At 41.5% G+C, this 26084-nt stretch overlaps 1 protein-coding gene across 1 annotated transcript in view; it reads right to left on the reverse strand.

Annotated features, from left to right (window-relative positions):
• Nucleotides 1-26084, reverse strand: part of zdhhc8b (zDHHC palmitoyltransferase 8b) — a 70209-nt gene that overhangs the window by 12893 nt on the left and 31232 nt on the right. Inside the window, exons 2-5 of the mRNA XM_066689984.1 lie at nt 4252-4373; nt 2102-2259; nt 748-920; nt 358-460 (exon numbers count right to left, since the gene is read on the reverse strand). Coding sequence (XP_066546081.1) covers nt 358-460; nt 748-920; nt 2102-2259; nt 4252-4373 — 556 coding nt within the window. The remainder of the gene's footprint in view (nt 1-357; nt 461-747; nt 921-2101; nt 2260-4251; nt 4374-26084) is intronic.

The following is a 26084-nucleotide window of genomic DNA, read 5'->3' on the forward strand; positions in this document are numbered from 1 at the left end:
ACTCGGGGCATTCAGGCATTTTCAAAATGCAGGGGGGGGGAGAAAAAAAAAAAAATCCAATTAAGGCCTAAGACCTTATAATACCATTGAATGTTTAACTGGTTTCTCCTTTTACCCATCTGTCAGACTCTGCAGTCATAGAGCCTTCTAAATCAGCTCCTTGTACCATATAAGCATCCATTACAGGATCAAGCTCAGTCCCTCACACCACCATAATGTCTTTATCCCCTCCATTACGTTCCTGATTCATTTAAGTCTGCACCAGTGCTCCTGGTATTTCAGCACTGTGATCTGTCCTGTCTGTAGCATCCCCTCTGCGGTTTCAACGCTTCGACTCCCTACTGCGAGAGCTCTTACCTGCTCGTTTGTCGTCCGACCTCGGGCAACCAGGACCATATGGAAGCCGGTGAGCCCGATGACTGGAATGAAGAACAGGCCGGCCACACACATCACCACCAGGCTGCACCGCACAGTCAAGGAATATCAATCTATCCCCGGCACATGGTAAAAAAGCAACACCTTTCCCAATCTATCATATTTGTGTATTAACGGCAGCACTAAACAACAATTTAAAAGTCACCAGCCCCCACCACCAGCAGCAAAACAAAAGCAGTACTTAATGTATTCCTTAAATAACTGGCATAAGAGAAAGACTACTGCCAGTTTTCACGTTTCACAGAGTAGACCTCAGTACACCTGACGTGACTGAATGCAGGGGAAGAGGGGACGGATCACGGTGCAGGATACGTGACTGTTGTGTGCAGCGCGCCCAGCTTCTCCAGGTGATGCATGATAAACAGCAGGCCACAGGAGAAGACGCCCACCATGTGAGTGCTGAGTGACAGCAGGAACAGGAAGAAGTAACGGTAGTTTCTGCGGCCAATGCAGTTGTTCACCCAGGGGCAGTGATGGTCAAAGTCCTGAAGAGAGGAAAATTGGGTTTTCTTTAACAGAATTTCGGTTTTAAATCAAGCAGCTCGGGGCAATCTGCAAGATGTGCTAACATTTGCACTATTTTGGCATTAGCTACAAAACAAGAATAGGTAAGAATAAGCTTTCATAAAAATGGTTTACATTTCTAAAAATCAATAAAACTGATACCATTATAAGCACAAATGTATGTAGATAGTTATATTTTTCTTACGGTCATTTAACCAAGTAAATGACAAAGATATAAAACCTATTCAGAAGTATATTTCAGTAAATAAAAAATAATTTAAGTACAACAGTCACAAAGATGTCCACAAAGACAATCGGAAGAAATTATGCTCTTCTGCTTGTAACTGGGCCTGGCTTTATCGTTCATCTCTGCACACTTGTTTCAGTAATACCAGGCCGATTATACTGAAGTGTGAGATTTGAGGGCAGATTTGTACGCTTATTTTAAATATCACATCAAGCAGACGCACTGAATGATAGTTTGACGACCACAGATTAAAGCTTAAACTATGGACGCAACTCCGTTTCAGAAGAGAAGGGCACAGAAATTCAGGATCCCCGCTGACTCAGACTATCAGGCTGCACAGAGAGAATAGATCGACTTTCCATAACACGCACAACACTCCAACTGACATTATAATGCAGAATCTGTTCATTCCGAGTTAAATCGTGTTCAGTCACATTTTCTTAAGTAGGTTCGTCTACAAGTTTTACAAAAAAAATCTACTGTAGTAAGGGTGTAGCCTGAGGGTGCAGCTGTGACTTTATGGGACTGCAATGTCTTTGTTCCCTATTACCTCATTGAACCAATTTGTTGTTTAATGTAGGCCCCACCCACCCTGACCGACTTACAGAATCTGAAGGGGACATGGTAATTTTCAGGATGACAGCCATATACCCAGCTATCCATCTCTGAAAGCTATCAATTTCTTCAAACAATCTGCCCACATTTGGAAGCACAAACAAAGGGAGTTCGAGTCCTGTAGTCACTGACAGGTCTCCCTGGATTCTCTGCAGCCCGGTCTGAAGCTGCTCTGAAGGCCAAGATCCACAGATCAGAGCACAGTACGGCCTTAAACTGAGCTAGCGCCACTGCTCTCCCTCTCCCCACACCCTCCCATCTCACTCTCTCCCTCTCACGCCCTTGCTCGCTCTCACTCACCTCCACGCAGTTGTCGCAGACGCTGCAGTGAGAGCATCGCGGGGGGCGGTAGAATTGGCAGGTGGCGCACCACTTCATCCGCACCTGGATGCCCTTGATGTCCACATTCTTGTATAGCGGGGCCCGGAAGTCATCGTCCTTGTCTTCATCCTCGTCCGCTGCGAGGACAAGCGGCAGAAAATTAAAACCTGTGCACACACCTCCGCTCAGCCCTGAACACGTTCACACTGCTGCAGCCTCTGGGGAAGGCCATATTCATCCTTTAGGCCTTTTTTTTTTTTTTTTTCAAACCTAAACCTGCCCCCTGTAAAATACTGGATTTAGAGAGCGCCTTACTCTTTTGTCTGTATATTAGAAAACATACATGAACTTTGTGAAGAGTCTTGATAACTAAAGGTATTATCTGATATTATTTGTATTAATTGGTATTATTGTCTCCAGTAGCCTGAATTCAATGCTGCATAAAACCCTACCAATGGAAACCTTGTATATTTACAAAACACGACCGGCTTTTGATCACACAACAGGAAATAGTTATTACTTCTGTGAGAGTACTAGAGGAAATACGTAGGGTCAGATTCTATTAAATCCCATCAAAGAGGCTCTGGTCTGAACTATTAATGTCAAAGCCCGAAAATTTCACACATACGGACGCGGTGGGTTTCAATTAGTTTTTCTAAGCAGCGAGGAAAACATCTGAACATCACGAGCACAAAGTTACATGTAAACAGCTGTTCAGCCACGTGACACCCTGTGTCTATACTGCCTTTGGACAGTCTGATGGCGTTTTGTCTACCTGCTTCGGAGTGAACGCGGTCAATCTCAGTCAGAAGCAATCGCAGACTAATGATTGTGCTGACAACCCTTTATTGCCGTCCCATGGGGTTAGCGTTTGCCTTCAGGATAAAAAAACATAAGGAAAAAAGACCCTACTCGGCACATTGGTGTAACAGCTAAAACAATTACAGCACCATAAACTTCAAAAGTCAATGAATGCTTTTAACAGTTCCCTCTCTGGCACCTTCGCATTCTCCCAGCAATCCTGTGCGCGTATGAAGTGGGCCTCGGGTTCAAACAAGCCAGGGTGCAGAGTCTAGATGAAATGCGTTTTTGTGCCAATAACTCTGAAAAGGAGAGATTACCCACCCCCTCTCCCCTAATTTAATTTAAATTTAATTTAACTGCAGAGCTGTATCTTCACCGAATCCTTAAAAACAAATCTCTGATGTGAACTTCTTAGTAACGTTCATCACATGCCAGGAGAAAGATGGCCGAGATTAGCATAAACCTCACAGAGGAATTCTGATCAAGCAGCAGTTTAAGGAAATAGTCTTCGTCTGGCGGGGGGGCTGCAGACAGGACGTATGCGCTCAGCGTTGTTCACCTCTCCGTCCCCTTCCCTCTGCCTGTCACCATGACAACCAGGTTGAAGTCAAGACACAGGGTGGATCCACGGATAGACCAGGAAAGACTTGTCACATTGAGGCAGCAGCAGCAACCGTGCATCTTATTATTGTTACCTTTTTTTATTTTGTATTATTAGCAAGAAGCCAGATCTGGACTCATTACAGTCATTTAGCCAATTAAACTAGCACGAACACTAGAGTTCATACAGCACCAGAAGTCGTTGTTGATAATGCACTCCCACTGTGATTATTGATCTGGTTTGTCTCTATTTCAAATGAATATCATGTATGAAGGGCTTACATGGGATTAGCATGACAGCAGAGTAAGGAGAGGTGCTTCTCAATGCTTCTGCTTTTCACTGAATAAATAGTATCTACTTATTGTCAGCCATTTAGAGACAGGATTCTCCACACATGGACCTCGAGACCTGCTGTGTCTGGTTTGTAAAGCTCTCAATTACTAAACAGGGCCCTGGACTAAAATAAAAAAACATCCCTCACTGCTTAATTAAGCACAAGATCAGATCAACAAAAGGCGTTGATTCAGTCACTGAGAACCCAGCTGGAAACTAACAGCGCACACTAACACATTGGCTGCAGCGGGGCAGTGCGTCGAGTATGGCGCGCTGGAGGAGCAAACAGCGAGGGAAGGGAGAGAACAGAGTGGGGAAAATAGGCAAGATGAGGAAGAGAGGGGGGGCAGAGAAACGGACAGAAGGTAAAGGGGAGAGGGCACACGCTGACCTCGAGGGAACACTCCGGGGTCCATGAAGGTTGCCATGCTGAAGTTGGCCAACACGAACAGGAACACAATCCCATTGTACAAGGGGAGAGCTGGGGAGATTGCATCTGTCAGCCAGGGGCACCTGGAGGGGGAAGGAAAGAGAGGAAGCAGGTGTTTACACGAAGAACCCTTGAGAAGAACAAAATACCACATCACATAAAATCAACCCAGGGATCATGCACAGCCTCGATCAATGGTGCCCCCCTTGAATACAGATCTTGTTTGGCTTAAAAGCCAAGCACACAATGTCACTCCCTACCCAATTCTTTACACGACCAAGGACAGCTGCAAACGAATAAGATGTATAATGCAGAACCGCAGTGTAATTCAGTGAGGAGCATTGTATTTTTCTGCAAGTCATTTAGCACAAGACTGCTGGAAGGGGGCGTGTGGATCTTGGAGCGTTTGCTGTGTTTCATTGTGAGCCCTGAGGTAGTGGATTTCCTCTTTCTGGAGCTGTGCCAGGGCTGGGGATGGAGTTAAAGACCGTGAGGTGTGCATGCCACCCTAGGGCAAGAGAAGTTAAATATTAAATCAATGTGCCTTGAGATCTGGCAGCAGGGACCCACAAAGCATTTTAAACATCAAACATTAAACATCGGAGGGAGCGTTTGGCAAAGGGTAGGTGGCTTGTGTGTGTGTGTGTAAGGGACAGGGGTTCAAATTACATTTTGAAATGGCTGTTCTGATAGAAGGAGCTGTAAGAGGCCAGGATGTCTGTGGTCACACTCTGGCTGACCCTCGGAAGGACATGCCTCAGATCTTTGTGAATGGCCTGCTTCCATCATACTGATCACTAAACCACAACAGCAGGCAAACCTCCTAATGGCAGAAGCAGTCTTCACAACATCCCCCCCCCCCCCCCCCCCCAAGCAAGCCCTCCCTTTCAAAGTATTGCCAGCCCCTCCATGCACATTTCCAAAAGCAAACTATGTTCATCCTATACACCATATTTTTATTAATTTAATTGAAATATAGGTCTTAATACCCAGAGATAGAATATGATCTCACTGGAAAATAACTTTTATTTTCTTCTGCTCAGTGTCACACATACTAGTCTTCAAGGAGATCGCTAGGTTCCTCTGCATATCAAACACTAGCTTTCCATGACTATCAACAGTGTTGGCGCAGCCCTGTTTTCTCCTCATTGAGAGCACAATTCGCAGTAGAAACTGGAATAGCCATGTTGGCATATCAACAAACAAGACTTCAGCCTGGAAGATTGCTTCTATATTAATAAAAACTAAACTAAATGATCACAAAAGACATGCCAGAAAACTCAAAAGTATGAACTTCAACTGGGCACTCTAAAGACTGCAGTAATTGCGGGGGTCATTCCTAACAAAAAGGTGCGCAGGAGACCAGTCAGCCAAACTTCCAAACCCGCTACAGAGCTCAAAAACCTACAGTCTCATTTGCACAATGCCTGGGCTTACAGAGACATGAAAGACACTTCTCTGAGTGACATTTTCCCTACTGAAATGAATGTCAGTGGGCCAGGGATGTGGGTGTGTTGGAATAATAGAGTACACAGTGTTCAATGCAACGTAGGCGTCGTCTCAACTTTCCAAGAATTGAGTCAATATCTTATCGAGGATAAAATGGAAAGTGATAGAGTAATCACTAATCAAGAGCCCCTATGCACTTAATATTGACCCTTCCATTGAGAGGAATCTTATATTATTTAGTTCTGCACTTTCTGCCCTGTCCAGATTCAAAGAGTTTTGGCGCATTGTCTCTTAGAGGAGCCGAGTCAGCAAACTTACTGAAGTAATTACAAATGAATCAAAATCCACCATTTCACGTAACAGAATCATACCATTAGTCTATTATAGAAAGATGATGGTCCACAACAGTACGTGAACCACAAAACACTTTGCTTTTGATTGAAAATGGAGAGGAAAAAAATGAAAGCAGTGCATGAGCTTCTGAATAATTAATCATTTTCATCTTTCACTAAAAAATTAACTGAAATGAAAAGGAGGTTGAAAGTGATGGACAGACACAGATTAACCTCTGGGGACCCTATTGGAGACTCACCCCTCATGTCAAATCACTTGTCTGTCTAACCCTGTACAAGTGGCTGCAGGTGCAGTTTACTCTACCATTGACTTTGCACAGATCAGGTATACCATGACAAGCACTGAAATACATTGCAACACTATTTTAATATTCACTTGCGTCGCTATTGTAATAAATCAAGTTGTCCTCTGCAAATTAATCTGTACTGGGTTAAACACACAGTGGCAACTGCTACATTATACTTCAAGAGGAAATGGATACTGAAATAAATAAATGAGGGAAACACACTCACACTCACACACCTATGGTCTATAAGAACATTTTTTACAAACCAGTACCAGGCATGGTTTAGATGGACCCATGCTTCCCATTGTCCTACAGCCTTTGCAGAACTATGGAACAGCTTCTTCTGATCTCAGTAACAAGAATTTCACTTCAGATCTCAAATTTGAGTATACGGGTCAGGAGAAACTGACACCCGAGATTCCACACACACTTTCATGTTGCCTTGTTTGTTTGAATCAAATTTATATCCTCATCCTGGGAATTGAAGCCTTGATAAACTAAATGTGTTGGAAAGACAACTCGCTCTCTCCATGCAAAGAGAATTGCACTCTCGCCAGATTAAATTAACACCCTTTTTCATGTGTGATGGAGTGCTAAATAACATTTTTAAAAATATATATAATTCTTGATCCTGCGGAAATTGATCATGTGGCATCAAAAATAAACATTTCAAGACCGCCAATTGCTACACATGTTTTTTTCAAAGCCCATGGGATGGATTGTTTTGGATTTTTGTTTAGTTTTTTCCCCCAAACATTTTAAAAGCTATTCAATTGACAAAATACTCCCAAGCATGTGTTTTGACCTCTGTAAACCAAAACCAAAAATTCTGTCCTTTTCTAACAGTATAGCATGTCTAAGCATATACAGCAGATGTTTTTATTATAGATCATTATCTATTTATCTGTCAGCAACCTCTGTCCAAGGTGATTTGGACATAAAATAATGCAAATAAGTGAAACAAAACACTGTAGAATATATTTTAGATGTGGAGAATAATAGAATATACCTGTATAACAAATAAATAATGAAGACTGATGGTATCTTTAGATTCTTGCTTGTCAGATGTAAAACTACACTACCATCTGCTGTCCATACCCACCCCAAGTGGCAGATGTGCTCATTGTTTTAATGTTTATTGTTATTCTGCATAACTCAGTTCGAGCCTCTGGTCTTCCTGAAAGTGATACAGTTCAGTAGCTCAGGGAGTTCCCAAGAAAACCTCCCTTTATGTAATTGTACCATCCCACACTGCAGCCAGACAGAATTACACAATTTTCTCCTCAATGCATTGTGCACTCCCTTTCCAAGCTGAAGTGACCCCTCGTTCACCCAGCAACTGTATACCCCAAAAGTCATCTTGAAAAGGAAATGGTGTTTTATCCCAGCAGTCTGTACTCTAAAGGAAATTCCTAGACACATCGCCAAACAGTTCCTCTCCCCAAACAAAGACGTCCACTTTGCCCAGAAATAATTTTCCTTCCCTTATACATGCGTTTAAATTATCATCTGTAAGACAGGCTGGCTATCTTATTACTACAAATGCTAAACATCTATGCTACAAATCCTGAATGCCCCTTTTAAAAAAAAAAAAAAAAAAAAAAAAAAGTTAACAATAAATTGATGGGCTGTTAAGAAAATGTATTTACTATAATTAGCTATAAGATAATAAAGATGCTTAAAAATAATTCATCACTCAAAACACTGAGGAACCTGCGTCATATCTAGCTCTTCTTCAATCTCGGCCAGAGTTAAATCTGCCAGCATAGGACCCCAGGGTGCTATTAAACTAATTAGCTTGAATTGTGTAATGGATTCCTACTGCTTTTCTTTTTTTTTTTTTTTTTAAATGGAAAAAAGTATAAATTTTACACATCTAAGATTCCCAATTCTAATGCACACAAAAAAGAAGCACATCTGGACATGTCATTTATCCCAGCATATTTTTAAGGGTCACAATTCAAATAAAAGTACCTCATACTGGCTCTCTCTGGGAAAAGAAAATCCTCATTTTACCTTTCCAAAATCCTCTGGATAGAAAGATGACCGTTTTCATATCTGATGGAGGGTTTCATGGAAGGTAAAAATGTCAACCACATAACTTCAAAGAATACTGCATTACAGTAATGAATAATGCACCCTATGGCACTGCCAACAACTAAACACTGCACAGACACACAATTGGTATTGCAAAGCCTTTTGATGAATCAATATCATCTGATCGCAGCATGTGATGTTAATAGTTTTTCCGACGTTGAGAAAACTGTTGCCGATATTACAGTGTATGTGCCACTTTGGAGTATCCCTTAACACGTTTATAAAAGGGGACAGACTTCCACTACAGACTCAAATTATAATTCATAGTTCACAGGAGGCCTCACTTCCACGCTGTGTTCTATTACAGTACACAGTGAATCAAAGTATACAAAAAGAGGAGCATCTTGGGAAAAACACACAAAAGTCAAGAAACCCAGATGCGGAGGATTCTGTGGTTTCCGAGGGGGTGGCCATATGTAATAAGTGTGTCGACAGCAGTCGTGACTTCTCCTTGAGCAGCGCTGAACACCAAACTGAGGTCAGAGGCACACTGGAGAACACGAGTGGGTGTCGGCAAGCTCGGCTGAAAACAAACATACCAGACCGGAATGATCATCGTAATTAACCGAAGTCATGCCATGCTATTCTTAATTCTGAGTTACAACCAACAAAAACTAAAATTACTGTGTGGATGGCAAATGTTCTGAAGCTTTACAAATTGACCCTGTACCACCACCTCCTATTTAGCTTTAAATACTCCCTCCACACTGTTTTTCACTCTGATGTTCTTCGTGTGCTCATCGTAGAGGACCCCTGTAAGATCTCTCCCCCCCCAATGCTGGAGAAAGATTGAAGCAATATTGAAGCAATGATCTGGAAATTGGGTGGCAAAGAGGCAACAAAAATCCTTGAATCCAAATAAATTAAAAGTAGTTATTATATATAATTTGTAAATGCTGTCAGTCTGATCACAAAATCCAATTCAAGTCTAAATTATGTAATGTAGCACCTTAGAAATAAAATGGTACCCTTTCCAGATTCAACTATACTCTGCCGTCTGCTTCATTGAAGAACACTTAAGTTGTCACCATAAAAGACATGCTTCTGACAAAATCGGTGACAAATTCATGCTAAGTCATTCACATCAGATTGTGTTTTTTTTTTATTTTTTTGCACTGAACAGATTTCAACAGAAATTAAGCTCTAGATCTGAATGTATTTTGATGTTCAGCTACCTCTAAAATTAGCCCATTAATTACAGTTTACCAAGTTAGCTGATGACATTTCATTGCACATATCTGAAAGGTATAATCTGGAGAGGGAAAGAAAAAAGGAGTTTGACATTTACCATTAAAATAGCTGAAAATAAAAGTAAATAAATACAAATCATATTACTGGTACATGCCATTTTATCTTTTATTAAACAAACATGAATATTAAACTTTTTAAACTCATTTTTGTTTATGCAGGTGTCTAACCATCAACAGTGCAAGTCACCAGTCGAGCGTATGGTAAACGATGCGAGTATGGAGCAGTTGGAAGTTGTCCTTCACAATTCCTGCCCGTGTTATTAAGTAACACTCCAGCCATGTGCAAATGAGTCCGAATGACCATCAGCAGTGGGCCACCGACATAAATCTCTAATCCACCACAGAGATGGTAAAAAAATAGCTGAAATATGCTCCCTCACCCCACTTGCTAATCTCCTCAAGCTGTTCTACCACTGCATACTTGGTTGGTAGCTCCATCCTGCGCCTGATCTAAAGGCAGATGGGAAACATCTGTGTCACCGAGCTGTCCCACCAATCAGTGAGCTGTCAATGCAGTCCTGAGCACAAGGCCCTGTGCTCCACATGGCCATGAATAAACCCTCCGATCAGACAGTCCAGGAAGTATGGATTTTTGCTGTAGATTTCATTTCTATAACCCTGTTGTCATCCCACACCCATAAACCAGATTCTTTTCCAAGATATCGCCTACAGACGCTAACCTCAAGCTTTCTATCTTAAAGTAGATCATCCTCTTTGACATCTCGCATTAAACCATGCTGCATCCTCAAATAGCTCTCTTAGGGGCCACAAACTCCAAATTTATGCCACTCCCTCGAGAGATTTTCTTTTTTGAATGCCTGCATGCTTCCAAGACTTTGCAGATAACAGTGTGTTTAATATTCTGGGCACACACAGCGGCACATTAGCAGAAAGATACCCACTTACAAAGACATGGGGTAATGGGAGACAGCAGGTAAGCTACATTACAGAAACTTTAGGAAGACAGAAGTTTTTCCTTTGAAAGATTCTTAATGAGGACATTTCCAGGATCCGGCTCGGGATTCCCATTGCCTGGAGCCGAGGTTGGAGCCAGACTGGAGCTAGAAGTGGAAGAGGCACCAGGAACCTTCAGCCAAGAAGCTGCACTGCTGATTGGTCTACAATATGCATAAGTAACAAGTCAGTACTTAGCAACTAATATTCTACTCATCTCTGCCATTTGGTTTGAGTTGCAACACTGACTGGTCTTAAACCAGGGGTGACCACTGACTTCAGATGTAATCCTCACCCATCCCTCACCCAGTGTCATTGTGTAATAAACGGGATGCGTCACTCTTGCCATGGAAATGCGTGAATAATGTTTTCTGACAACAGGACCACATTAAATTAAGCCTGAGCCCCCTTCATTTGCACACTTGACAGAAGGTTTTTGCCTCTACCCAAAGCGTCATCAAGTTGTAGGCTTAGAATTTGCGATGGAGAGATCTGCTTTAAATCGCCAGCTTTAGTCAAAAGTCCCTCTTATCCCCTAAAATACCAGAGTAAAACATCACAATGACAACAAAACAGAACAAAAGTACAATCCCTTCCTAATCAGATTTATCAGCGGTCTTGTGAACCAGGACCACAAAGAGCAATCGATGCATTACAAGATAGGTCTCATTCAACTAGTAATCCATACGTCACTTCACATATCAACAAATGAAAACCCAAGCCATTAACCCATAAATCAATAATTATTCTTCAGCAGCATAGGCAGATATACATAAATAAATGGCAAATGCTGAATGTTCTAGCTGTCAGAACTCAACTTTTACCCTCATTCCTTCAGTTACCAGCAGACGGACAAAAAACTAAAGTTTTGCTTTTGGAGAAGTTAGATTTTTATGAGATCACCGATGGATTATGCCCAGATTGTGCTATTAAGAAAATTGCAAGTTGAATCTTTCATACTCTATTTTCCAATTAAATAATCAGAGGCAAGACATCTGGATTTACCATTGAGCTGAGTATTATTAAAACAAAAAAGAACTATACAATTTATTAAGCACAAAATGACATGCCAAGCCTATTAAAAAGGGTTTAGAAATAGTGTGGAGATGCAAACACTATTCAAGGTCAAAATGACAAAGGCAACTCATGCCAACCAGGCTGACGCGGACAGAATTAGTTTCTTCTGAACGCAATTCTTAAATTTAATGTCACGAGAGGAGAAAGCTATGGACAGACTGGGCTATTTGCGTTTCTCCTGTTGTCCCAGTGAAATGTGAGGATTTTAAGCAATGTGACCATCTCAGCTTTCGCAGCAAACGCCTGCTCTGTCCAATCTGCATTCCATTAGGGTTTTTATTTTAAGACGAGACTGAACTATTCTGGTGTCTGGTGAGCTTCATATCTTTAACAGCCATATATCTGTAGACATGAGTACACGAGAGCGGTCGGAGCACTCCAACACCTGGGAGGAATTCAGGCCTCTAATCCAGAAGCCAGTCTGAAAATGTAGCATTGCATTTTTCCAGAATGGTGACTTCAGGACAGTGTTTTCCAACGTTGGTCCTGAAGAGACCCAAATCAATTTATAGGCATCCTTAAAATCAACAGCTAAATATCACCATAACTGTGACAAATTAAGGCAATAGTAGGCAATATATGAAGGCCAGAAGACAATTTCTCAAGAACAGGAGCTGCAAAATCCTATCCCAGAAGGAAAGGAACAACCTTTTCCTATAAAGAACTTCAAATAATCCAGAACAGAGGGCACTGCGTTGACACTTGGGATGTAACCCAAGACCAAGCATTATTTATAACAAAACAGTTGCTGGGCTGAGGCTCTAGCTGGGCTGGGTGTTACCAGCAGCCTTGGGAAACGGACATACTGACATTACAGTTCATACATGAACAGTTCATATCTAGAACACTACTGCAAAAGTTTAAAAGGCTGCTGCGATAAGCGCTACTGTGTTTTGATGAACTCAACTCAACAGACTATTACATTTCATCTTCCACAAGCATCTACTTTCAAGAAACTGACCCCAATCCACACCGCGGACTCACATCCTAGGAATGGAAGGAACCTTACAATTGGACAGTAAACGGTCACCCTCTGTGATGCTCTCCCATAAGTATTGCTGTAGTGTTAATCCTTTTCAGTGCCACCAAAGCAATCCCAGTCATCTGGAAACACAAACTGGTTTTCATAATCTGAGTGAGAGCAAAGCTGCCATTTAGTTTTGGAAAAGGTTTTACTGCCAGTCTCCACTTGAGGCTAGTTTTCAAAGAGAATAATGAGCGTAAACAAGAAGTAGATAAAAGCGTTTGGGAGTATAGCAACTTTCTGTGCGTTTTAAAAAGAAAAACAATATCTGATGTGACTAGTGAGAGTTTTGGCTTCTACAAGGAATCTCTCCTCATCGCACAAGAGTTGGGTCTCATTTATTCATAAAGGATGTGGCTCATCTCCGGAAGTCTAACAGTAATTCCCTGAGCAATCGTGACCTTCTGGTAACCATAGGAGTTTATTGCACAAGCGATGAGTTTCCAAATGACTATTAAACCATTTGATCCGTTTTACAGTTAATTAGACCCGGTCCGCTGCCAGGAAGGATACATTTTTTAACAAAAATCTGGCAACACAGATAGTTGAATGTCCTATTTTTTTTTCCTGAGTGGAATTACATTAACCACAAGTGCCAAGTTCTGTTAACTAAAAACAGCAGTCATATCAGACAGTACCTGAATGTATAATTCAATTCACAAATTCATGTTCATCATGTAGAAATACTAATGCTTGTATGCAAAAGGAAAACAAATCCTAATTGCACATAACACTGTTAAAGAGGATTAAGGTTGTTTTTTTTCTCTTATTCTACCTTCAGTTTGTTTTGTTTTACACCATTACGTGACTGGTGAAATAGTTACAAAATCTACAAAAGTATATAATTGTAGTTTTTGAGCTATAGAGCTCTGTTGGCCTACAGAAACCTACATTGGTTACTTTAATCAAATAAGACCAAGAGGCATTACCAGGGAGGCAGACACGGACACTATCCTCTGTAGGAAAATCTTACAAAAATAAGCAGCATTTCCTGAAGCCTTGGCGTACAAGTGTGCGTCTGCAATTTGTTCTGGGATTGACAATGATACAGCCATCTCCCCAATTAAATGGTCATTAATCAATGTAATTAACCAACTAAGGAGGTGACTGCAGTTAAGGTCCTACATTAGAATCTGTCTGGGTTTTACTGAAATTTAATTGGTGACAGATGCCTCCCCAAATTTCCCCCCAACCATCCCAAAGTTTTTCCCGATATTTTATACATGCTTTTCTGCAAAATGTAGCATCCGCAAACGTGCGTTTAAGAGAAGAACACCAGATCGTAAACAAATATGACAAAACTAAAACTAAAATGAAAGCACCATTTATGTAAAACCATGAAATTGGAGGTAACAAAATGCAGTTCACATTTTTAGCAATTACTCCTTCAATCGGTAGAAACCTGCATCATAAAAGATGTCCTCTTAAGAGCCACTCTGCTCTTCTTTCAGAGAGAACACTATTTATTCCACCTGAGCAAGTCCATTATAATTCCCAATTCCATTTAACTGCACACAACTGTGAAGCAGTCCTAATTTTCATAATTGCATGTTCTGGTTAATTGCATGGAGCCGCTGTTTGAAAGAGCTTTGCCATCGATTGGATGGGAGGCGCAGGCCTGGTGGTCTCCCTCAAATAAGACGACTTTTTGCTGTTGAGCTGAAAAGCAGGAATTCAATATCACCACTATGACAGAATAGCAGGAATTCATTGTACAGATCTAAATCACACACACCGACGTATTTCTCTATGTTAGGACTGATTAATCTTGGTTTTTACGCAGAGGAAAACGTGAAAATATATGGCATATTGGGTGGAGTAAAGCCAGCCCATAATAATCCACAAAAGTGATTTACGCCCCTCCTCCCACTTCCTCTTCATCTTCTCCATGTTTTGAGCCAATGTAAATAAAGACATTCTAACAGTCCCCGGCAGTGAGCCATGATACTCCTAATGTGTAGCTTCGCCCACGTTCATTAACTACACTTTCTAAGACATCCTGCTGGTCTTTTGACTAGGCAGTATCGAGCCTATTGTTAAGTGAAGACGGGCTCATGACCACAATTAAAGCTACAGAACAGTTTCCACATGTACTATACACATTTGTAGGGGTTTCATTTTCAAAAGCATAACCGTTACATTGTATTTTATGCCACAAACAGTATTCTGAATCCCTAAAGCAATTAAAAGACCACAGCAAACCCATTAATCAAGTCCTACTCAAGGTACCCTCATAGCAAACACCAACAGTAATATCCAAAGTTAATCATGACTTATTTCAGGCACAATAGCTTTTAAAAAGGGGTGCAGTATAAACTACCACAAAGCAAATTAAAATGTAATTAGACAGCTGATAATAGGAAAACAAAAAAGGAAAAGAGCCAGTGGGGAGATCCTCTATTAAATGAGAGGAAGTTATCGATGTTGGAGAGCTGAGGGTTACAGTGCTGCTACACACTGCTCACTAAGGGGGAAAGAAAGTGTGCTGGGTTCTCAGTCCAGACACTGAACTTTGTCTGAGGAACCTAGTAGAGAGAGAGAGAGAGAGAGAGACACACACACACACACAGAAACACGCGCACGCACACCAGAGGGGCCAATATGGTCAGGTGGTGAAACGGAGCCAAAGATGAAACAGCAGCCCGATGTAATTTTCTTTCCCCTTCCAACAAGAAGTGACTGTCGAATGCTGGAAACTTGACCTACACGGCAGCTTGATGCAAGACCAGCTTGTCGGATATCATGAATTCAGTTATGGTCTGCAGCTAAACAATACATTTACAAAAGGGAAAATAAAGTTAACTATTGGAAGTTAAGCAAGGTTTAAAACAAGATTTACAAATGCACAAACTAGATTAACTGAAACAATTACAACTGCCTCCAGCACTGCCTGAATACAGATTTCAAAATACACAACATTGCAATGTTTAACAGCATTTCATTTAAGCATCCTATACATTTTTTATGATTGACCACTGGTCCAAGCTTTATATTTATATTGGTGTCCTGGCTGACAATCAGCAGACCGATTTGAAACGTGCATCTGCAGTCTGACTGGAGCTCAAACAAATCAAGAGCACAAACCAAGCAGCTGGGTCTGCCTCCATGTGTTTGGGTGCTCTACTGCTTTTGGGTTCGTATTAACCCTACACCATGTACTGTGGTCTTAAAAGGTTTGTGTAGAGCAGGGCTGAGTTTGCAGAACTGAATGAAAAGCTGCCCAACACCAAGATTGTTTTGAGGTAGAAATCTCCATTCTATGTCAGTACAGCCTTGCTATACTTGGCTGCCGACAGGCACACCACTGAACTCTCTGTCACCATCCAGTGTGCCGAGGCAGGAATACTGCAATGATTCAGAATGGATTCTGTGCTCAATAACTCTTCTGTGCAAGGGAACCATTTTGATGTCGCCCTTCTACCCGCTCACCTATATAAATTGCCTGCTTAATGCACTTGAACAACTCTTACATGGATTTAATATGCTGTGAAAATGACAGCAAGTCCACACTTTCACACTCAGGTGCTGCCTGGACTGAAAACCTGCCTGGACTCGGATGTCTTGGTTGGACTCCAATGACAGACCAGTGGGCTCCGTAACCAGACCTAAAGAATCACCCCAGTCAGCTTAAACGGCTGCATTTTAACCAAATGGAGAACGATGCTGTAGGTCTTTAAATGGAACCCCAAATATATTTCTCCACACAGTAGCACCAACAGTAAAAGATAGTCCTCCCCCACCCCACATAGACAAAACTAAATCACACCTCTTTAAATAAAAGATGCATAATACTGTGAGAAAATAAACTGGCTAAGCCACTGGCTTAATGGTATTATAACAAGCCTGTGAGATGTCAACCAGATATTACACAAGTGTGATAAAAGCCCAAGATGGAATTATGTACGATGTCAATCATTTGCAGGGTGTGCAACCCTTGGAGATTACAGAAAGCCCTTCAATACAGCAGGGCTGGTTTGATTTTGAACTCTGAAGGGTGACCCTTGGCCTCAGCCAGGCAGATCCGCTTTTCCCTTGATGACTTCAGGGGATTGTGAACCAATCACCCAGGTAGTGTGGAGCCACCAGATGCCGGCACAGCGGAAAAATGCTTAACCCCAGTGAGACAAATTAACCGCAGTTGACTGCATCCCTTTGCCCACAGAATCCTTGAGACCAGCTGGCCGTCACTGTGGGTCCTCCACGAATGTCAGCTACTTGGCACAACTCTAGCGAGCTCTGCCAGAATTAAAGACACGAGGGAGTACTGCACAATGGGCTTCCTAAACAACGTGACCCTCTCAGAGAAGTGGGGGGAGGTCCCTCTGGCTATCAATGTGTTGGTTAAAAAAGATTTTACTACGTATGTGGCACAATAGATGTAAAAGGAGCTTGAAACCAGTGAGTTGGCTGCACGCTGCTGCATTTATAGCGCTAAGAAGAGCCATGAGACTGCAGTGCAGCTTTCTCTTTAAGAGCGTGGTGGCCTCATTCCTTGTTTAAAAGGATTACAAAACCTACTTTGGTAGCCTCTGGAAGAGACAGCACTGTACAACACGGGTTTCCGACCATCTGGACAGGACTCTTTATTACTTTACAGACTGCATGCCCTTACCGCAAACTCTTAATGAAACAGTCAAGCAATATTAAAGCGTCTCTCTCTGGGTAAGCTGCTGCTTTTCAGTTTATACGCCCAACCGGCAGCAAATAAACGTCTTCTGATGAATCTGAGCGGCACTGCGGTCTCCCCTGCGAGTCTGAGAATTCCATTTCTGAATTCATGGCAGTGCAATGGATGCCTGGATATGGAAATAACATGGGGATCAATTTTAATTTAATATCATGCAGTATGTTATGATAAAGTGATGAAGTCCTATGAGCAGCTCAGAGTTCATTTAAGGACCGGATCTTGGGGAGATATCAGCTCTGAAAAATGTCAGCACTCCAGAGCAGATCTTAAATATATTTTTTGCATGCAAGCATTCATTTAATTTACTGCTTATTTAAAACATACCAAAATGAAATGTCACCAGAACACAAGGCATGTGGTTTGGAATAAAAATTGCCCGGTCTAACTTCAGAAAATGTAACAGCTTGTTGGAGAGTCAACCATCTACCTGCTGTTAGAGTAAATATATTGGAGCCCAAAGACTCGCATGAAACAGTGCTTATATGTTTATCAAGTCTGAAATAGCAGGGGGTAGTGTTGTTCATTTCACCCTAATGGGGGACAGTTTTTTTTGCAGTTTGTGTTTTTATTATTAGAGCATGTGTTGTACATCATGAAGCAGCAAACATTGCTTTACAGAAAGACAAATGAAAATAAACACCATTTGTTTCCTAGTTTGTGGGGGTTTTAACAGTAGAATGGTGTGGCAAGCTGAACAAAACAAGGTATGTTGGTGTTAAGAAACAGCTATACATACACACTCACTGATCCAACTGAGAATCACAAATTCAAGTACAGCATTTACATTGCATTGAAATCTCCAGCCTATAGACAGAAATATGACCACCACACCGAGCAATACAGGTTTCCTTTTGTGGATTACCTTGAGCTCTTAAGTTATTGGTCTTATTACAGAATGGGAACATTTACAGTTTACTCTACAAAACCTGTAGATGACAGAAGAAAATAATGGCTTAAAGTGGGGAAATATTCTGTGATTGAAGAGGAGGCGAACAAAAAAACAAAAACATCCATCCAGGTTTCCCAACTCGTGTTCAAACATCTAGGTCAGGAGATCAGAGACACGCCCCAGGAGTACACACAGAAAGACCTTTCACCCGGATAGATTTAACCCAACAAAGCACACCATCGCTTTATAGTAATCCCGAACGAGCAGGTGGAACTATTTAAAGCTCTCAAATCCTCGTGTCCACTGTAGGCCCACACTCTTCAAATCCAAAGCCCTCTTCTAATAAAGAAACACTTACTACTGCAAAGTGCCACACAGACCCGGTTTTGTTAACTCGTAAATAGCATTTGTAATTCAATGCTTATTTTTTCTCCCCCCTCATTTTCAGTCAAGATTAATTTGTAGTTTCATCATCTTTGCTGATCGCAGATATTTTAATGCTTATGTGGCTTAAAAAAAATCTTCAATATATATTTTTAGCTGTGCATAATTGAAGTGAAGCTACACAGAAACAAATACAATGTAGGTGGAGGACACAAGATTATCATTATTTTTGTAAGCACCAACTCCAGCTGGGGAATCAAGAGCAATTTCTCTCTGTTTGTAATTCAAATCACAAACTGCTTTTCTTGATGCTTCGTGGTCCATGAAAATCTGTTGGATTTAGAAATCACTTTGCTCTTGCTCTCGGTGCCAGATAGAAACTTGGCATAGTCTCCCAGTCCGGCCACAGCCCCTCTCCCTTGGTCAGACAGCTATAGCAGCAGGTGAGCACAGGTTACCCCCCATGCGGTGACTAGCACGTGCTTTCTGAGCCGTGTGCAAATCAAATGTCTATGTGCTTCACGCTTTAAGGGTTTCCATCCAAATCAGAATGAACACGTCAGAGGGGCAGAAGCTGATGTGGGCAGAGGACCTTCTGGGACCGACAGGCACAGCTCAAGTCAGCAAATCAGAGAAGACTGCTTGTTAGGATAGAATTGTGTAACCTTTATTTCTTTTGTATAAATCAAGACTAAGCCCGAAACACCAGGAACTGTATGTTCACATCACGTATATTATTTTTTGTTTAGAAAATGGCAGACCACAGCATGAACAAAGGGGTGTAAAGAACGCTCATTTGCTGGTCAGCCTCAGCTCGGTGCGGCAGCCTCGCTCAAAGTGACCTCACACTCTCGTGTTCCAGTGTGCGTCATACGAGCCCCCTTTTCTTGGGCTTTCTGGCCTCCGGAGACCAACCACAAGGAGAAAGCGAGATGCAACTTAAGTGCTTCTTTTGTGTCTTTTCCCATACTGCGTATACGGGGCTCAATAGCACACAAACTCTGTCTGCGCAGTGAGTACCGACACCGACAGATCTGTATTCAGTAGTCTATACTCTTGACACTTCCCGAGATAATGGTGGGTGAATGCAGTTAAGGGTCATAGATTAAATTGGTAGGGACCCTGCAAAAATCCAAAAATACATTGAACACTGAACACTGAACACACACACACACAAAATGTCACCTTTCAAAGTCCAGACCCCGATACTGAAAGGGCATGGAATGAGTGGCAATATATTTTATTGCAGAAGTCAGGATTGGTGGTCTTCAATAAAAATGGGTTAACTACCTCCCCAAGGCTAGTGTGGCCAACACTCTACTCAAAATAGCATCAAAATGACCTTTCAAAACATACAGTACAGTGGCCATGCCATTTACCATCCATTATAAAAGTACATTGAGGCATACATGAACCACATTAGGGTAACGGTTCAGAAGGCGGCAGACAGGATCAAGACCAAATGGGTCCCATTTTCTGAAATGGATGCTGTATATCTCAAGGCAAATTTAAATCTATAGCCACCAGGAAACAGAAAAACTGATTTATCTGCTTGAATTTAAACCCAATGCAATAAATAAAAGGCATGAACAATTTCACAACTCACCGGCAAAATGTGCCTTGTGAGCATTTGGGAGACCATTTATGAACCCTCAGTTAAGAACAATCTTTAACTGTTTACCAAGCAATCTGGACCTGGGGAAAAACAACAGGTTTTAAATCTTCTCATGTATTATTCAACACAACAGCTGAAATACGGATAAAATATTACACACATTAAAAGACTATATGAACACATCTCAGCACAGCACACATTGTACAATGGATGCAGGCTGTCAAGCACCTGACTACTTCTTATACTTGCTTCTTTGAGAAGCATGTTCAAATTTTACTTATTTCTCCTGTGTCATACGAGTACAATATGTTCAGGCACAAGTCATCCAGGAAAGAGAGGTGTCTTTTTCCCCTCTCTCCCCCCAATGCTAATTCCCCAGGGGAATAATTGCACAGAGAAAATGAATCCAGCAACCGATAATCCAATACACGTTGGAGAATATTGCACATCTACGGAATAGCGCCAATGGTCCAGCTAGGATTTCATTACAAGCTTGAACAAAATTTCAATCTTCCAGTACTGACAGCAATTTGATCAATAAAAAGGTACTCCAGCAGGTACATAGGGACTTTACCGCCTTTCCAAAACAGAAAGGGGAATCCAGTTTCAGAACAAAGTGCCGCACACCCCCACAGCTGGCAGCAAAACACCAAGCACTGCTGTACTCAGCCCCCAGAGCAGCATCACAGATAAGAGGTCTGGAAAGTACAGTAAAATGGCCAGACTATGAGGAATGCTATAAGGGAGAAGAGGAGTATGTAACAATTCATGAGAAAAAAAAAGTGCGTCCTGGCCAGAAGATGCAAGTTACACTGCTTCAGTTTTTGGTCGACCTCTAGTTCTTTAAAATTTAAACAGTAATTGGTCACATGGAGAAAATAAAACTTGCATAAATGACATTAAACAACATTCCCTGACTTGAACACCTTTCTTGTCCTACATAAGCTGCTAACATTCAGCTCTTTTCTACAGGATATCCGTGGTGTGAAGCCCATATTAAGTCAGCATTAACTATCCCACAGGGAGGCTGTGTTAATGAACTTCCATATGGTCTCGGTAATAAAGAGTCCTGCTTGCAGGGGGGGTGGAGCAAGAAATTACATCAAATGCCTGTGAAGAAAGATCTCATCCCAGGAATTCAGATATAATTGTCTGCATTAGAAATGTAAAACAATTCCTTTGAAATATTAGTCAGAAGCAATGACAGAGCTGGCAGTATTTCACAGCACACAGACGTGCAATAACAAATTTGCCTCTAGGTGAAATTTGCACAATTTTTTATTTCCAGAAGAGAATAATTATTTATGCCCATACTTAAGACCCATTCCAGGCTGCCTCCTGCACTGGCAAAGACTGGCTTGAACTACAGAAGGTCTCGTTTCAGCTCAATGTGAAGTCTGTTGGCGTTTTTAAAGTGGCAGCATCAACTAAGAGGAGGAGTATCTGAACTCCGCCGGGCACCGCAGTCCAGTTCTCTTTACTGCACAGATCACAACTGTGTCAACACAAGATGGCCAATGTGCACATTTTGCTTTACCCTTATGAATCAAAAACAAAGCACATTCAATATCTGCCCACCAGCATAACATCCCATCAGCTGAACGGTCAATTAAGAGCAGTTTCCCCCTACCTTTCTGTAAATCTCTGACAGAACGATTTGTCGAGTTTTAAACCCCCACCGCTAAACTATTGTAAAACCCACAAAAGCATACATTAACGTAAAGAGAGCAGCTCAAACCGGTTACAGTACCGGGTCATATTTCCAAGAGAACAAAGCTCAAATGGATTTTGCATTTCAGTTTATAAAAGGGATTTAAATTTTCCCCATCTGCTACAAAGCACACGTGAACACGCGAGGGCCATGTTGAAAACTAAATTGGTTTCAGCTTGAGTTCACACTTGTCAAGGTCACAAGCGCTTCTCCATCATTCCACATTAACTCCTAGAGCCCATTGGTAGATCGTACAGAAAGATCTGTGGTGATGCATCAATGCTCATTAAGAGTTTTTTGTATGTGTGTATTCTCCCCCCCCACCGCCCTTCCCCCTTACTGTGTGCCATTTCTCCAGATGATCATTTGCGTTTCAATCTTCTACATGTACAGTATATCTAGTACTGACATTTACGCTCCAAACCACATCAATTCCCCATTAACTAAATTCTCTGCAACATGCATCTCATTTAACAATGCAAAACCGATACCTTCAGGGCACTTTCTTCCAGTTGCATGAACAACTACCCAGCATTTCAAAAGGTACTGCACCCCCCCACCTCGTATCTAGTTTGTAAGATCTGAGAAATGTATACCACAAGGTTTCCTCATTGTATCCAACTAAAATGTGTGTTTCAATGATATGGTACTTCATTCCCAAAGGTTACAGCCAATTAATCTAAAATATTATAGTTCTGTGGCTGCAATACTTCTACATCTATAATACCCTTATAAACACATTTTAATCTAGTATTAGTTATTTCCATGATAGAGAACTCACAGTACTGCTTTGTAACATTGTAATAGAGATATCTCTATGTATTATTACATTAATGGCAAAGGAAGACTGCTCCAGTTACATCAAATATCAGCATGCGTGTTAGGTGGGAGAACAAGGGAAGATAAATGAAAGAGTTTCTAAAGAAAAATAATAAAAAAAAAGGATTTACAGAGATCAAGCATTCACTGGGCAGTGAAGCAAATATTTAAGCCAACATTACAATTGGGTGGGAAAGAACAAAGGAAAAAAAATGCAGCATTCCTATAATGAGGTTGTTTATTGTGGATGGGACTAACTGAAGGTTTAATTATGCCTTTAAACAATGGCCCTGTGCCAAAGAGAGCGCAGTTTGAGACAGGCTGCAGGCTAATGGATACAAGCCTCACTCTCAAATCACAACTGCCGTGCGACAGAGCAAGAGATGGAGTTTATTATACTTATCCAGGTCAGTTCGGCCTGAATCCAACTGAATGCAATCACCGACTCTGATTAAAGAAATGCATCAAGGGTCCAGAGTAAATTGTGGGAAAGGTGGAGAGGAGGAAAGAAAAGAGGGATTTCCATTTCAAAGGCCTTTAAAGACCTTCCACAATTTGTGGCGAACTAGGATATTCACAAGACAAACCACTCCCCCACAAATGTAATTACTAAATCACATTGCTCATTAATACAGAACTTCACGACTTGCACTGATTGAAATCAGCAGTTCAAGATACAAACCCACCACCTCCCTCCCTCCCTCCCTCCCTCCCTCCATCCATCCTTAGGAACACGGTGTACTATTACCAAGAGCACAGCGCAGCTTCGGTGATTTGGAAACCCCTACAGAACTGCTAGTCCCCAATCACTAATCACTATCTACATGTCCTGAAATAAATACACACAATTTAATTTAAAGAATAATACCTTCCGTAGTATTTCAGGATTTCATTTTTACAGCAAAGTGCCAGAGCATGCTTTATGCAATGAGCACATAATTATGATCATGAACATTTGAAATCTATTCTATTTCTTTTAGTTTTAGGCTGGTCAATGCCTAATCTGGTCTGGGATGAAGAGGGGGCTTGGTGCATCTACAAAAAACAAATGGCTAGGATAGATTGCATTTAGTGCAGCAAATTGAGTCCACTAAGGCAGCTGAGGAGTCATTATCTCAATCCACCCGGATAGGAAAGCTTCTGAAAAAAAAAATATATAGAAGAAAGCGCATCCGGAATGCGCAGAAACACTGAAACAAACTCGGTCTGGGACGGGAAATTGAGATCTATACGACCTTCATGACAACATTTGAAGAAGGTATTGATTTTCGGAAATTTCAAGCAAGAGAGACCGACAAACCCGAGACCAAAACTACACAGTGGACATGTTCAATTAAAACAAACAAAAAAACTAAAATGGGGAAAGATGAGCAGCCATACAGTAAGAGCCGTTACAGCAGCCAATCTGCTAAAACTCTTTTAACAGGCTGCTATGAATGGACCCTATTAAAAATGTAAAGAAACTCGACCGTCTGGCTCTGCCAGCAGAACGGAAAATATTGTAAAGGCTACCAGCAGGTACAAATGAGACAACACACTGTGTCAGTCTGTGCTCCAGTCTTTAATTACCATTTTGGCGTTAAAAGCACCCACACTTTCATTGCATAGTAAAACCATTGTACAGCACTGAGTTATCAGCCACCATTAAGGATACTTAAGACCTACATCAACATAGCCTGTGGCTTCCGACACTTCGTGGAAATTAAGTTTCAGGAGCTTTGGAGGGGGGAAAAAATATAAAATAAAGACAAACCCCACTGTAGCGAATATAATTGAGTGTTTGTCTGTGCTAAGGCCTAACCCACAGGCAGTGTTTATTTAACTTTTCTTCCCCCCTCCCACATGCAGTCTTTGAGCAGGGCCATTGAAATCGGCAGTCAGCACCCAAGAGATCAATGGCTATGGGAAGACCGGTCTGATGGGGAGAAACATTAATGAGGTACTTTAACTCAAGTGTGAATTTTACAGGCCCGCATCGGGGATACTGTGAGGGGGAACGCACAACCAGTTTCACTAAACGCGTCAGAATATTGTTCAAAGTGCCTGCATTCGGATAAAGTCATCAAGCAGAAAATATATATTGTGCCAAAAAAAAAAAAAAATTAAAACCTCTTTCACACTAGTTACACAGTCTAATGCATGTAAATTAAGTACTGAAGGCTGTGTTTGTGGGCAGAGAGAAGTTCAAACAAAACTTCTCTATGCATTTAAAAATCATAAAAACGGATTTCATTTTGTACACTGGTGACTTTCAATACCAACCCTTCCGTTAATTAACACATCTATTTATACACTTATTGGTTTACAATTCATAACTTCCCAGAGGACGTTTCTCCAGCAAAGAACAAATTGTTACATTTCTAAAGATAACTGCAGCACATACGTTGGAAAATGAGTGCCATTTTAGAATACAAAGACTGTCTTACGAACACTGCTATTAATATTCTCGGTATAACCTTCACAAGGCATGTGCTATTGCGAGACTTCTATTTTTTTTTTTTGCACAAAAGATCACCGATCGGAAATTAGGGGAAGTCTCGATTCTCCTACACTGTGGACTGTATTTCAATGCCAAACCCAGTCATCTGCAGGTTTGCACTCCAAAGTAAACTGTACAACAATGAAGCCATTTCTTTGACCCTCAAAAAAAAAAAAAAAAAGCAGGCCGAGCGTGAATTGCAGAGGAGGCAGTTAAATGTCGTGTTCATCACAGCTGAGCCCACACACGTGCACAGTGTGGGGGGTGGCTGGGTGGGTTGGGTGGACTTCAGTCCTCTCGCTGCCCTTGTCCCAAAAATTCCTCTTGTTCTCAGTCAATTGCAGGTTGTTGGAGGGATGGGTACCATGTGCTGAAATGCCACACACACACACACACACACACACCAGGCCGGGATCACAAATGAATTTCGCTCTGCACTTTAAACACCCCCTGCTTAGGACCAAATAGCCTCGATTTATGTCAACGAACCTCTGCACTTTTAATATCCTCAGCTCGGTACTGGTTAAGCCATTGGTGTAAAGCTCTTCAGTAAATGTGAGCGAGTGCTGTTCTATTCTCGTTGATTTAAAGGCAGCATTTAGAACATGTAATTCTCAGCTCCTGAAACTGAACTCGCCCGCCTCGATTTCAAAAGCTTATTCCTTGTGGCATCCCTGTAGAGCTCCGTGAAGCTGCACCCCCAACTTACAGCACAAACA

This window comes from Amia ocellicauda, chromosome 17 (assembly GCF_036373705.1).
Source record: "Amia ocellicauda isolate fAmiCal2 chromosome 17, fAmiCal2.hap1, whole genome shotgun sequence".
Lineage (NCBI taxonomy): Eukaryota > Metazoa > Chordata > Actinopteri > Amiiformes > Amiidae > Amia > Amia ocellicauda.